At 48.9% G+C, this 13,748-nt stretch overlaps 4 protein-coding genes across 4 annotated transcripts; 1 reads left to right on the top strand and 3 right to left on the bottom strand.

Moving 5' to 3' along the window:
* Window positions 1-271: 271 nt before the first annotated feature.
* HD556DRAFT_1248772 (major facilitator superfamily domain-containing protein) lies at window positions 272-2,564 on the top strand (the record flags this gene model as incomplete). Its single annotated transcript, XM_041298795.1, has 13 exons — window positions 272-461; window positions 514-621; window positions 749-837; window positions 891-934; window positions 998-1,073; window positions 1,126-1,181; window positions 1,231-1,261; window positions 1,316-1,411; window positions 1,460-1,704; window positions 1,755-1,901; window positions 1,950-2,250; window positions 2,313-2,333; window positions 2,385-2,564. 13 exons carry the CDS (start codon window positions 272-274, stop codon window positions 2,562-2,564), a joined length of 1,584 nt encoding a protein of 527 aa, XP_041153560.1.
* Window positions 2,565-5,268: 2,704 nt separating this feature from the next.
* HD556DRAFT_1068344 (uncharacterized protein) lies at window positions 5,269-6,758 on the bottom strand. The gene is made up of 4 exons (XM_041296058.1): window positions 6,194-6,758; window positions 5,990-6,140; window positions 5,483-5,938; window positions 5,269-5,427 (listed from the first exon to the last, which is right to left on the bottom strand). The coding sequence occupies exons 1-3, from the start codon at window positions 6,543-6,545 to the stop codon at window positions 5,530-5,532; spliced, it is 912 nt and encodes a 303-aa protein (XP_041153559.1). The 5' UTR covers window positions 6,546-6,758; the 3' UTR covers window positions 5,269-5,427; window positions 5,483-5,529.
* Window positions 6,759-7,223: 465 nt separating this feature from the next.
* HD556DRAFT_1417343 (phosphatidylserine decarboxylase-domain-containing protein) lies at window positions 7,224-11,923 on the bottom strand. Its single transcript, XM_041304369.1, has 11 exons — window positions 11,248-11,923; window positions 10,902-11,181; window positions 10,680-10,850; window positions 9,934-10,624; window positions 9,480-9,882; window positions 8,583-9,429; window positions 8,404-8,533; window positions 8,213-8,350; window positions 7,826-8,157; window positions 7,577-7,766; window positions 7,224-7,520 (listed from the first exon to the last, which is right to left on the bottom strand). The coding sequence occupies exons 1-11, from the start codon at window positions 11,454-11,456 to the stop codon at window positions 7,363-7,365; spliced, it is 3,549 nt and encodes a 1,182-aa protein (XP_041153558.1). The 5' UTR covers window positions 11,457-11,923; the 3' UTR covers window positions 7,224-7,362.
* On the bottom strand, window positions 11,883-13,721 carry HD556DRAFT_1417334 (uncharacterized protein). The gene is given in 4 exon segments (XM_041304368.1): window positions 11,883-12,771; window positions 12,832-13,494; window positions 13,552-13,680; window positions 13,696-13,721. 3 exon segments carry the CDS (start codon window positions 13,657-13,659, stop codon window positions 11,980-11,982), a joined length of 1,563 nt encoding a protein of 520 aa, XP_041153557.1. The 5' UTR covers window positions 13,660-13,680; window positions 13,696-13,721; the 3' UTR covers window positions 11,883-11,979.
* Window positions 13,722-13,748: the final 27 nt, after the last annotated feature.

Here is a 13,748-nt window from a genome sequence, read left to right as displayed (position 1 = left end):
ATTTTTGCCGTATATCGAATATTGCAACTAAGGAAGTGCCATGCGTTCTCAGCAAGCTCATCATCCACCAGCGTACTTTCAGCGCTGGCAGCCGCGAAAGTCTGACGCGGTCAGTTCGGAGAATACTTATCTCTCTAGTCGAGGTCTAAAGTTAGAATATAAGCTTCTCCCGAATTTAGCTCCTTATCGCCGGTTCCTCGGCCATATAATGTAAGTTCGTCGCTGTCCGTATTCCTTCTACTCGGAAGGTCTCTCTGCTTCGCTTTACATCATGCATGACATCGATGATTCCGTAGTGCCTGGATCAGTTTACCTTGTCGACGTCCAGGAGAAAACGACGGTTGCGCACGCAGAAAATAACAGTGCCATTGTGCTCAGTCCGACGCCTTCCAATGATATTAACGATCCACTGAACTGGAGTAGAGGCCGGAAATTTCTGCAGATCGTCTGCGTGATGATATGTATGTCTTAAGAACTGATAGATGATGTATTGGATTTTTACTCGGTTTACAGACACAAGTGCTATCGGCATCGGGACGACCGTGCTGTACTCCATTTTGCAGCCTATTTCCGATGATACAGGGATACCTCTTGCAACGCTTAATGCGGGCACAGGATACAGTGGGCTTGTCTCAACATTTCTCTTATGTTTATATTCAACGGTGTCATTGTTGTCATGAAAAGTGTTTCTTTGTAGGTCGTCATCATTGTTCCTCATGATTGGGTTTATATGATATCGGAATACCAGTCTTAGGCTGGGGAGCGCTGATAAATCAACCGCTCGCTCTTACCTTTGGAAAGCGACCTATATATCTGATTTCAGTCATTGGCAACACTGTAAGAGTCTGTGACAATGAGATATAACTTGAAGGTTGACTAGTCTTTGGTAGGCCCTTTGTCTATTGACGCCGTACATTAAGACGGAAGGCCAGTGGTATGCAGCACATTTTTTTTTAGCTCAAAGGCCACTCAATGACCGGTGATCATTCGCCGCCAGGATCGCCAGCAAAATTGTGCAGGGTTATCTCTGCACTCCTGTCGAGAGTCTGTGCGAGGTCAGCATTGCAGATGTGGTAAGCACACTAAGATCCTTGTCTATCCAAATAAACTCATTTCACCTAATAGTTCTTTGCGCATGAGCGTGGGACATATATTGGAATTTACACGCTCTTTCTGTTTGGGTTGGTCTTGAGCGTATTAAATTTTGACTTGTACTGACCTCGTGAGCAGGTCGAACTACTTTGCACCACTCATCGCTGGTGTGCGTATCAAATTGCATATCGATTTCCAAGTTTCGTCCTAATTTCTGACCAAGTTCATATATGATGGCCAAGGATGGCACTGGGTGATGTACTGGGCTGCGATTATAAACTTCGGTTCCCTCATATTGTTGTTTTTCTTTATGGAAGAGGTACGCCGTATGTGATTAGTACTGGTTATTGCTGACGCCTAGGTGTAGACGAACTTCGTACGCAACACAAGCGAAGCGACAGAAGCTGTACACTTCAGCACCAAACCAGGTACTGAGAAAGACGACAAGGTGTCAACTACTTCATCTCCTGTCTCTTCTGGGGAGTTGATAGGCATACCTAAACCATATTTGCAACGGCTCGCTTTATTTGGTGGGCGCTATGCTTCGAACAAGCTGCTATTCACGATGACGTATCGTCCTATAATTCTGCTGCGCTTCCCTGTCATTTTCTGGTAAGCTGTCCGTTGGAAATACAGAGAACGCAAACTGACTTTTTCAACAGGGCAGGGTTTCAGTATGGAACATGTTTAGTGTGGTATAATGTCCTGAATGCCACCTGTTCATTAATCCTCAGCGAACAACCCTATAACTTCAGGGCAAGCTTTGTGGGATTGACCTACCTCGGCCCTTTGATTGGCATGTTTATTGGGTAAATTTCTTCTGAGTTGCCCTGGTAATATCTCTGACGTTGGTACAGAACATTCTATAGCGGGTGGGTGGGCGATCGGTTTGCTGTGAGATATGCGCGTCGAACGGGCGGTATCCGAGAGCCAGAGCATCGCCTTTGGCTCATGGTTGTTTCGCTTCTTCTGTGTCCAGCTTCTCTCATTCTCTGGGGAGTTGGTGCGTCTAAGGGCATCAGCTGGGTCGGCCTCGTCTTTGGGATGGGCATCATCTCTTGCTCGACTGGTATTGGCTCTTCACTCTCTATAAGCTACGCCCTGGATTCATACAAAGATATGGGTGGGGAAGTGATGATGGCTGTCATCCTTGTTCGCGTAAGTACACCAATTCGTCACATCTTTGTACTCATACTGAATATGGGTTTTCTTGAATGTAGAATACCCTTTCATTTGCTATTGTGAGTCGAGACATTTACTTCACCTTTTCATTTTGACGCGTGCTCTTACAGGGATATGGGATCACCCCTTGGCTTCACATGGGTTACCGGAACACGTTTATATCTGCAGGCTTCGTCGGGCTTGCCATTACGATGACTTTCCTCATTGTTATCAAGTGGGGAAAGAGCTGGCGAATAGCAAGTCGTAAAAGATATTGGGGATATGTCGCTGATGGTACCCTTGGGCATTAGACACGTTGACAAGCTAACTCTTCAAATATCCACACTAGACATAAATTTAAATTATCTGGCACCACGCGGGCTATCGTTCCTCTTTGTCGGATGTGCATGACTGCATAGCGCAGGTCGATGCTTCCATTCTTTTGCAAGAGTGTGTGGCCGGGACGGCAGTATGACGCCTCTCTTTCGTTGATCGTGCATGACCGCGTATTGCGGATTATTGCCTCCCATCCCCCTTAGATCGTGCACGACTGCATTGCCTTTCCTCTTTCCTTGGTCGTGCGCGACTGCATTTGTGCAGGTCGGCGTTTTTCTTCTTTCCTTACCAGAACATGCATGGCTACTTATTACGGACCGACGTCTCTCTTTTGGCTGTACACGACAGTGTAATGCTGAGTACAAAGATCGATCTTTAGTGAAGCTGGTAGTGCAACGGCCGTCTCACATCCGCGGCAGGTACAGCAGGCAGAAATGAGGAGGCGGACGCCAGGTCACAAAATGAAACAAGCTGTTCTTTAGCAATAGCAGAAGTGGATGAATTTCTGAATTGCCTATACGTATATGCAAGATATAAAGCTGGCCGTTGCCTCATAATGAAACATATCATTGCAGATTTCCCTCAGAAGATTACATATCACCTCGCACTGAAAATGCGTTTCTCCGGCCTCGCCATTGTTCTTACTTTGACAGTATCCATGTCTGTCAGTGCATGTCAGAACGAGACAGAACGAGATGCAAATTGATGCGGTGACATAGATTGTGGTCTGGGCGTGAGTATGAGCAGGTCGCCGTGCAACCAGATCCAACCACATGACTTACCCGCGCACCTCGGCCCAGAATGGAAGTATGGCTTGTATGCAGGTTGAAAATTGAATATTGAGTTGGCAGCTCGAGCGACACGTCGCAACAGCGAGTTTTTTTGGACAAATGTTCATACTGTCCAAGCAGTCATGTGTATGTTTGAATTTATCTAAAAATAATCGACCGTGGCTAGTCTCGCACGTGGTCCACGAAGCTCAAGCGCTCAAGTTCGAGTGGCACAGGAAGATATATTTGAATTGTTGATACCTGCAGGCAGATTATGATTCAATAGTCATAATCAAATGAATACGCTTCGGCATGTTCTGCTGAAGTATGCCATCTGACAGCTCACAGCAATTTCAATTCTGCCAAATTGGTCAGAATTGTGCCTATACGTATATGCAGGATATAAAAGCTGGTCGTCACCCCACAGTGTTCCCCCATCTTCAGAGATATCATCCGAGATCCCCCTCAGAAGATGCCGCATCAGCTCACACAGAAAATGTGTTTCCCCCTCCTCGTCGTTATTGTTAGTTTGACAGCATCTATATTTGTCAGTGCATGTGTGGGCGACAATCAACCTTGCAACACAGTTTACGATTGCTGCGCTGGCGTTTGTGTCGATAGTGACGTGCGTATGAGGAGGTCGCTGTGTACCCAGAATTTAACCACATGACTCACCTGCGTGCCTTAGAGTGGAGGTACGACCTGCCAGGGTTGAAAATTGAGCCAGCAGCCCGAAGGGTATGTCACGACAGTGAGTCGTGTTTCTGCTTTTGCGCTGGCATCATGGCTGATGGCAGTGCAATACCTAGTTCGCAGCCAACCAGTACAATTGAGTTTGCATAAATGATTGTAGTACCAGCTCGAGCAATGTGGATGTTTGGAATGATTAACCATGCCTGGTTTTCTTGTCGTCCACTAAGCTCTAAGCTCGGGAGTGATTAGGCTCTTCACTTGATGATGCCGCCGGCAAATTTTAAGGCACGCAAACCAAAAATAGAAATATCCTTGCACCGTCACGGTAGACTGTCTCCCATAGTCAGACCATGATAAAAACTGACCCCAAGTAGTTTTTCCCCCTACACTACCTGCGCAACAACATTGATCAAGTTGATAGTTTTAACGTCAGGACTACCAAATTCCAGTGTTTGGCAGAGAAACTGCGTGTGAGTGTTCCTGCCTAGTCAGGTGAAATGCTCCTTGTGTATTCAATGGTATGACTCACCGTCGACTCACCGAATGTAGAACGATGCTCATCAGCAAAGTGAATATAGACACCGTTTCTCCATCCGCTGGCGGCGGCGTGGATGCAATCCGCGAGAATAACGGGCAGCACAAATATGAAACATGCACCCTTCTAGTTGCAAGCCGGAGCCTGCTCTAGCACAGGTGCCAGCTTCGAGGGTCGCGAACTTCCAGATGTCACTCTCTTCTGGATGGTGGCCGCGATGTCAAGTTATCTGGTTGGGGGCAGGTTATTCTAGTCTTTTATTAACTTGTATGGAGAGATCAAATCCTTCGTTGAGCTAGACCTTGACTCACTTGCGATCGACCAGGCAGCTGCCAGAACCCGGAGCCTTGATGAACCTTGGACTCCATGCGCTCAATGAAACAGGCTCCACTTAAAGAGACACTTGGTTTATGCCTGGGCCCTGAATGTGACGCACAGTTTTCTGGCAGTCTCAAAATAGCACGATGACCAGTCATCCAGGCTTATCGGTCCTCAGGTCATATACGCTCTGGAACAACAACTCGCAATCATGGTGATCAGACGAACGTTGCACCAAGCAAAGAGACCAACGACTGTGTAAAATTAAGCATGAGGCTCGTCGTGTATAATCAGACGTTTAAAAACCACATCGAGACCATACTAAATGTTTTCGAATTGTAGATACATGACTGCAAGATCAATTTCGAATTCTGCCGCTGATCAGTGTTACTCTTTCGCTTCAGAACAGTGACATCGCAACCCCCATAAGCTTCTGCATCTCCCCTGGCTCCATGTTCACCTTACCCGTTGACTTGTACTCTCCCATTAAGCGCATTGCAGTTGCTGCAGCTGATTGCATAGCTATGGGTAGTGCTTCGTTAGCGCAAGTGATAATATATCAGGCGCAAAAACTCACCTTGCGTCTTTCCTTGGCTGTCTCCCCCGCCCTTCTTGTCGAAGAGTTTACCTGCCTGAGCCATCGCCAGTGCAACCTGCAGGATTGAGCATATCAACTCCAAAGATGGTAGAGAAACCTACGATCTTGCCCTGCATGCCACCACCTCCTGCAGAAGCCTGTGCTTTAGCAGCCGGCCCCTCGTCGTCAGACTCAGACTCGGATTCCGCATTCTGTGGCCGCCCCTGAGGCTTCCCGCCACTCGGTCTCCCACCCATATCTGATGACTGCTGCGCACCACCGGCAGATGGTGTCGCATGCGGAGCGTTCGCGTCGGCATGGAATCCACCCTGTGGTCTACCTCCCTGCTGCGGCCTGTTACCCGACTGGTTATTTGCAGCCGTGAGCTTCAGCGCCTCAACAGCGGCAGCTGCGCCTATAGCATCATTCGCCATTGGCCTGTCATCGTGGTCGGAACTACAAGAAATGACGTTCAATCTAGCTCGAATCAATAAGGAGATAACATACCCATACGCCTGAGCGTGAGCGGAGAAATGAGATTTGTAATTCTCATCGTCGAACCCGTCCGAGGGTTGAGGCTGGTAGCGAGGTGGGTTAGGGGAGTCACCATAAGCGTTTGCGTTATCTGGGGTGTGCGAGTATGGCTGTGCTGATTGACCTACTTCGCCGTCAATTAAAGATAAGCGATGCTACTTGACAGTCTAATCATACCTGGCGGAGGCCCATTGTAATAATCACTCGCAGCACCTCGGCCCGATCCTCCTTGAGGGGAAGCATCGTTGCCATATAAAGGTCTAGCACCTGGGGGTGGCGGCCCAGGAGGTGGAGCATAGCCTCCCGCTGGCGCATGACTGGATGATGCACCAGGAGGACCAGCAGGGGGTGCATACACGTTACTTCCATAACGTGGGTCCGACGATTCTGGGACAGAATACTGGTTGCGAGGCTGAGCATATGCGCCGCTCTCATAGCCAGATGTGCGCTGTTCGTGAGGGACGGACTGCTGCTGGTATGATTCTTGGTAACCAGCGTTCTGAGGTGGTCTATTTGAATCGTCCATCATCAGCTCACATCACGATCTGATCGCACATAGATCAGATAAACTGACCTCTGTCGATCCCGTTCTCCAAAGTCCTCAGGGCCGATGTCATTACCTCCCCTGCGGGGTTGTTCGAACCCCGCGCCGACGCCGACGCCGCCGCCATGCATCATCCTCTTAAACTCTTCATCAGAGACGAAATCCGCCCTGTTGAACCCTCCAGACGGGGGTGCATACTGCTGCTGATCTGGGTCGCGGCGATGGTCTTCATATCGTTCATGTCTACGCTCTTCTGAGTGTTCTCCGTGACGCCCATGTCCGAATCGACGCTCTTCGAGCGCTTCGCGGCGGTCATGGAGACGCTCCCCGAATTGTTCGCGGCGATCTTGGAGACGTTCTTCTCGCCTCTCGTGTCGTCCGAATCCTTCGCGTTGGTGATGCTGAGAGCGATCGTTGAGGTTTAGTAGGAAGATGGTTCATATAGAATCGACTCACCATGACAATATTAATGTTTTAGAGAATCTCAGAGTATCAGAAGATGGAAATTGTGGAAAGGAGGATTCGATATCACTGCTAAATATACTATAGCCTGGCCGAGGCTGTTTTAGGGTATAGCCCAAGATAGCATAGCCTGTGGTGCGTAGTGATGAGGGCTATGCTCCGTTTCAGTCTTATCTCGCGAGTGCTCCATGACGGAAGCTATAAACATCCAAATCAATTAACATTGCCCCACAAATTTAACAATTCCTAGTCAATACTGTAGATATATAACCAACTATAAGTCAATGATCGTGTACACTAGTATCTCCATCTGCCCCCCATGCGATGCAAGCACACAAGGTCATGCCCTAACACTGTGACTTGAGCCATTCCGCCTACAAGTTCCAATCCCCATCCCCACTCTGACCAACGTCTCCAAACACGCTCTCCCATTAATCACCAGATCCTCATCCCATTCTACTGTTCCCCGCTCAAATAAAACGACGATCGTCGAGCCCCCTGTATTGACACATTCATTCAGAAAACGAGTACGCGGAATACAGGAGACTGCGCACCAAAAGCAAAATAGCCAAGCTCTTGACCGCGCTTGACATCCTCTCCCTCTTTAACAGTTATCTTGATACTCCCCACCATCATCGCACCAACGCAAACCACCATGACTCGTCCAAACTGTGGACTATCAATAGGTACGATCTTCCTCACATTCTCCCCATAGACATCTAATGCGCTCCGAATCGCTTGGGGCTAACCATGCCACCACACATCAGTCCCCAATCAATCAAAACAAAAGCAAAAGCACCCACGTTCACAGTATAATACTCCCCCTTCACATCCCTCATCTCCCCAATCCTCCCATCCACAGGAACATGGAACCGATGATAATCCTGAGGTGCGAGTCTGAAAATCGCCAGGGGCCCACCCACGTATCTCTCTGCCTCATCGCGGTACACATCGCCCAGTAATCTCGCAATACTGAACTCGCGGCCTTTGATCCAGAGCTTTGTAGCTTCGGAAACGGTTTCAAATACCATGAGGCGACAGTCGGCGGCACTGACAAGGCGGCGGGAGTCGTCGGGGCTTTCGGTGGGTCTGGCGGAAGGTTTGAGTTTACGGTAGAAGAAATCGTTGAAGGTTTCTGACAAACAAAGATCAGGTCAGCGGGGTACGCATCACAGAAGTGGGAGACATACTAAAAGAACTAATTGGCTCCAAGATCTCACTGACTTGAAGCTTATGGAACTCGATAAAACTTGGGATATCGCGAGCAGATTCTGGTGAGTCGTATTTGGCGCCTTGTTTGATGGATAACGACTTGAGAAGGCGACGAGCTAAAATAACTCGAGTTGGGAAGAATGACGGATATGAATATGAATATGCGAACCTCGTGCGCCTTCCATCCTTCCTCTGGCACCCTTATACAATAACCGAATGCCAAGCCGAACATACACCTGCATCTTCTCTTCCTGCAACTGCCCCGTCATCCGATTCTGTACGATGATGTTCGCCGAGTTCTAAGAGACACATCATCAGCACGACCCAACCAACACAACGACCACTCACAGCTCCAATCCTATAATTCCCATTCGACACCTTCGAAATAACCTTCGTATACCACTTCCTCTGTGCCTGACTCGCAGTCACGAAATTCCCCACCACAATCCTATCCACCTTCGCCCAATCCTGACTAGCGCATATAGCCAGATGCGTGATGATGTCCATCTCCGCTTTCGAGTTCAATCGTGGTCGATGGCACAACGGGCAATTCTTGATATTGATAACCCGCTCAAAAGTGTCTGAAGAAGACACTTGCGCTGAAGTTATATCGTCGGGGTCAGACGACGAAGCAGAGTCCTGCCTCGCGTTATTGGATGTAGACCCACCAGACGTCGATGCCGCAGGTGAATGCTCCGGGACACCAACGCTCAATAACGGCCTATCACTCGACTCTGTCACAAACGACTTTCCCACATCCGTAGGCGACTCATCCGCAAATATCGCGCTCAAGGGCGGACCTGAGAAATCCAGGCCGCCCAAGAACGGCCGGCCAAACGCTAGGTTTAATCCAAGTTCTTCTCCAGGCGTGATGGATTCCGATGCAGATGCACTACTATCTCTGTCCATGAAGGTGTCTATTGTGTCGATCCTCTTCTTCTCGCATGCCGGTCGTATGAGCTCTCTTTCTAGACATTGAATTGATTCTTCAAAGGTTAGTTCGTCTTCTGCTGGTCGTTTGTGATAGCGAGTGAAGAAGGAGTCTATAGTCTGTGCAGAGAGTGTAGAGCCGAGAGAATCAAGCATAGATGTGAGCTCCACGTGCGATATGGCACCAGTATCATCCGTATCGTACTGCTTCAGATACTGTGCCCAGAATCGCTGACGAAGCTCGGCATAGGGCTGGAACTTTGCACTGTCACGAAAGTTAAGATATGAAAATGGTAGACGATAAGACGAGCGCACCGGAAGGAAATGGTAGGATTATGCTTCGCCTCCCAAGCCATCTCTTTGGCCGTCGTCAAGGGCAAACAAAACTGCTTCATATCCTTTCCTTCTCCACTTCCTTCCGCATTGTTCTCCCCGCACACATCCGCATACAACCCTGTCTGCGGATCGGGCTGCGGCGCGTCTCTGACTAGTTCGCCGACATCCAACCATGCATCGCCCACATGGTCGTTACTCGATAGTTTATCCCAGTCCAGGACTGTCATTTGGACCTTGAATGCCGTCTCATATCGACGTACGTGGAATAGGAGTTTCTCATCCCAGGTGGGGTTGAGGGAGTGCCGGATGATACGTGTACGAAAGATCTTTTTGGAGAAAGAGATCACTACGAAGGGGTCCATGTCAAAGCCGGTGCGGGTCACTGCAAAAATGAGTCAACGCTGGAAGTAAACGACAATGAGTTCAAACGCACTGTTCTTCAGCTTAGGCAAATCAGCCGCGCCTTGTATCTCAAGCATCACGATCCCGACTATGTCGTTCGAGTTTGAGGCAGTAAAGTTGTAGTCTACCTTTTTGCTTGCCCAAGATTTTCGGAATATCTTTTTCTGTGTGGGATAGACGGCACTAGAAGGACCTGGAGATACGGGAGAGGGGAGAGGAGTAATAGCACCCGCACTCATAGACCGTCGATGTAAGCGACCCGAGGGAGGCGTGTCGTAGGATGGGGAAGTGAGAAGATTGGGACGGCGAGGGAAAAGTTTTGGGAGTCTGCTTTTCGAAGAAGGGGTGGTGCTGGACATAGCAGGCGCAGTTATGATAGGCGTAGTGGTCGGAACAGGAGGTAATGGATGCGCGGTCTCAGGCTCCTTTTCCTCGGACTGGACAGGGGAGAGTATCTGGGAAGGAAGATGAAGGCGCGGTAGATCGTAGGGTACCGGTATGGGACATGCTATCTCGGGTTCTTGGTGCTCCTGAGTCTGATCTGGTAGGAGAGATGGAGAGAGGTAAAGATTGGAGAGGTGGAGGACGAGGCCTTCGTCTTCTTCTTCTCCTTCCTCTACAACATCGTCATCATCTTGGTCTTCTTCATCAGAACTGATTCCACCATCATCTTCATATGCTGGGCCTGTCAAATGAGATGGTAGAGTGCCGATACCTTCTGTCTATGGGAGACGATCGAGTTAGTCGGAAAAGGAAAAAGAAACGCGTGAGACGTACTGGAGGCGCAGAAACGAGACTCGGGCGGGATCGCTTTACGAGTTCAGCAAAGACTCGCTCAAAAGCCATTGGGGACTGTGCACCAGGGGGTGCAACGAAACCGAGTTTGACTACTGCCATTCCAGATGCGTGCGTGTTCGCACGTGTCGAAACTAGATTTACAGAGTGTGGCTACAAACTTTTATTAATACGAAGCCTGCGAGAACACAAAGGATAACCCACCCGATTAGTTTCAGCTGCGAAACCTAGACTATTGTTGCCGTCGCCATCACCATCCCGAAACCAGGACTCGAGAGTCAGTGCGACTTCTCCGACGTATTCCTTCTTCAACTTCAAGGTATCCTTGTCCCAGACGACTAGTTCGACGGACCCTAGCCTATCAGCAAGAGATAGATAGATAGGAAAGTCGAAGGTTGCGTCTTTAGCAGCATAGACCGGGTTAGGAGTGCGTTTGAGGACAGGAGTATGGTGTCGATTGTTGAGGAGGGAGACAACGACCAAACTATAATCACATGATAAGACAAGTCAGGGTCGTTGATAGGACTCGGAGTAGCAGATTCGGACTCACGGATTGAGGTCGCCCTCCTTTGCTTGTGCGCCATTTCGAGCCCTAGCAAGGCTCAGACAACCAATGATTTGAACACGAAGGAAGACGACTGGTTGCTCGCCTGGGGAGGGAGAGTAGTGGTTTCGACCGCTACCACGGCCCGGAAAGCGGGCTGCGGATTTGAGGGCACGCCCAAGTTTTTGGGCTTTCTTGGGCACGGCCGGTGCCATATTGAGACAGTGGTATGAGTATTGAGCCCAACGACGACGTCGGACTAGCTGAAAAGGACGACCTGAACTTGAAACTCGGAGCAGTTCAGGGTTAATATAGAGGCCCGAGGACCTCCTGTGGCACAGCTAGAAGCTGGCAGTTACGAGAAACTCTTCTCCTAGGTGCCAGCGCTGTTGGACAGCCACGCTAAACAGCGCTGGTGGATGCTTCCAATGTGTTCCAAGTCGAAATAAGCGACAAGTTAGTCACAGTCAGAAAATTGGAATAAATGGAGATGAAAGAAATAACGCGAGAAGCCAGCTGCTAGGCCCAAAGGGTTTAAGCAGCTTCAAGTTAAGCGTGATAATCAGGTGCCATATGAACGTCATGCCGCTAGTCAATATAAATGATCGTGGGTTTCGGCTCGTGCTCGTGCTCTCTTCCATCAATCACCGGTTGCTTATCACTTTCTGCTAATGGTTGTCACCAATATCAATAGCAATGGCAATGCTAACGCGCGCTCGACATAGCCCTACCGGTATTCTAATAAATGTTAATAACCTCAAGCTTAGGTTTAAACGTTCCTCCTACGACTCGATCTAGCAAATAGATCCTATCACCATCCATCCAAACATCGTGCAACAGCCCACTAATCTTCCTATCCGATACTAGTACCTCAACGTAAGGCAGAGCCGTTTCAACCGTCGAGTAGTAGTACTTTGATTCATCGTCCCACTCGGAATTGGGACCACGTTGGACCGCTACCGTCACAGTAGATCGCTCTTTCACTACTCGTCCTAGACCCCGCCTATTCGTCACAGCCAGCGGGCTAAAGTCCATCATACGCAACTTATAGTATTCGTGTCTCTCTGACATCATCTTGTCCGCCAACAAAACTCGATTCCCACTGACATGAGTAATTGACACGTGTGCCGCTTTCTGCTCAACAACACGAATATGTCCAGGGCCCCAATGATTCCATGGTATCGGCGTTATTGCCGTCACTTCGTCGATGTCAAAGAAAATCTTCGTGGAGATGAGGCAGATCGTTCGTTTATCAATCCATGAGGTAAGGCATAGCAGTCTATGTTCAGGGTCTGAGGTGTACATCGACTGAGCTTGCGTCCGCAGCTGTGAGCCATGCATAGTCGGATGGTAGTGTTCTGTGTCCACCAATGAGAAAGGCAACAGGAAACATGCCAGCAATCGTGGCGTCTCGGACATATCCTTGATCGAATACAGCTTCAAATTATCGGCGACAACGAGCAACCTGTCGTTTCCGAGAAAACAAAAACTAGTGGGGGTGAACAATGTGGTTTGTATGTTGAGGACACTCTAAATTCAAAATCAACTGTCGATTCTTCGTCAATTTCTGATTCAAGCATGAAGACTCACGCTTAATGTTGTCGAGTGCTGCCAGTCCCAAATTTGCAGCTGCCACACACAGTCAGAAGGCCATAAAACGCCAACTTCATGAGTGTAAAATTCACGCCACAAAGCGATATGCCTCCCATAACACTGGAACTTCGTTTCCCACTCATATACAGGAGTATCCAGAACTAGCGCTGGTCCGGCAGCGTGAGGGTGGACGCAACCATCATCCAGAGTTGCTAGGTAAATGTAGGTCATCCCGTGAAAAGTATACGCGATGGCGAACAGATTTTGTGCCGGGTCCATCAATACAATCCGCCTCTCCGCCCCAGGAAATGGACATAACGTTCTGGGTGACCAGTGGTGTTCGATTGTTCGTTGTGAGAGCAAGTTGGATGGTATTGGGCTGATGGCGACCAAGTTGTCATGGTAGTTCCACATGTAGAAATGTTCACCGGTGATGTATTTTTGTATGCCAGAAAACGAGATTGATGGGATAACTGTTTGGAAAGCATAGGCATCAAACTTGAGCCATGCGTGGGCTTTATCCCTCAAGCGTTGTAAGCGCTTATAGATAGGGGTGTGGTCGTCCGTGTTGGATGTGGGGAGCAAGCATTGACCGCCGAGTTCGACGATGTACTGGAGCTCTGAAGAGGACATGTATGTTTGTCGAAGGGCCTTACATACCTGCGAGAACTAGTGACTCAGCATAGGATTCCGTCTAGGACAACGGCGACAGCCTACGGATGTGCAACGAAGAATATCTGTGCAAGAAAGGAAACCTAGAACGTAAATCCAAAGTTCGTCCACAAGAAACGAGAGTGCTGATTTAGGCTTTATTTCGTCGTCCATTCTCTTGACAAGGCGGTCAACGTTTCGTCCCGATGAGTGAGTGGGAGGTTATCGAAAAGTTGGAAGGTGTAAATTTCCAATTGGGCTAG

The sequence above is a fragment of the Suillus plorans genome (genome assembly GCF_016647745.1).
Source record: "Suillus plorans strain S12 chromosome Unknown HD556scaffold_98, whole genome shotgun sequence".
In the NCBI taxonomy this organism is placed as follows: domain Eukaryota; kingdom Fungi; phylum Basidiomycota; class Agaricomycetes; order Boletales; family Suillaceae; genus Suillus; species Suillus plorans.
The sequence above is the reverse complement of the archived record's forward strand: the minus strand, read 5'-3'. Positions and strand labels throughout refer to the sequence as shown.

What these genes read in the sequence shown, in the direction of transcription:
- HD556DRAFT_1068344 (XM_041296058.1), bottom strand. Translation starts at nt 6,545, where the DNA reads ATGATGGACGATTCAAATAGACCACCTCAGAACGCTGGTTACCAAGAA. An exon ending in TTACAATGGGCCTCCGCCAG is followed by an intron (nt 6,141 to 6,193) that starts GTATGATTAGAC and finishes ACGGCGAAGTAG; the next exon opens with GTCAATCAGCACAGCCATAC. An exon ending in GCTCACGCTCAGGCGTATGG is followed by an intron (nt 5,939 to 5,989) that starts GTATGTTATCTC and finishes CATTTCTTGTAG; the next exon opens with TTCCGACCACGATGACAGGC.
- HD556DRAFT_1417343 (XM_041304369.1), bottom strand. Translation starts at nt 11,456, where the DNA reads ATGGCACCGGCCGTGCCCAAGAAAGCCCAAAAACTTGGGCGTGCCCTC. An exon ending in AAGGAGGGCGACCTCAATCC is followed by an intron (nt 11,182 to 11,247) that starts GTGAGTCCGAAT and finishes ATGTGATTATAG; the next exon opens with TTTGGTCGTTGTCTCCCTCC. An exon ending in TTTGCCTAAGCTGAAGAACA is followed by an intron (nt 9,883 to 9,933) that starts GTGCGTTTGAAC and finishes TCATTTTTGCAG; the next exon opens with TGACCCGCACCGGCTTTGAC.
- HD556DRAFT_1417334 (XM_041304368.1), bottom strand. Translation starts at nt 13,659, where the DNA reads ATGGACGACGAAATAAAGCCTAAATCAGCACTCTCGTTTCTTGTGGAC. An exon ending in ATATTCTTCGTTGCACATCC is followed by an intron (nt 13,495 to 13,551) that starts GTAGGCTGTCGC and finishes TAGTTCTCGCAG; the next exon opens with GTATGTAAGGCCCTTCGACA. An exon ending in AGCACTCGACAACATTAAGC is followed by an intron (nt 12,772 to 12,831) that starts GTGAGTCTTCAT and finishes TTTTGAATTTAG; the next exon opens with AGTGTCCTCAACATACAAAC.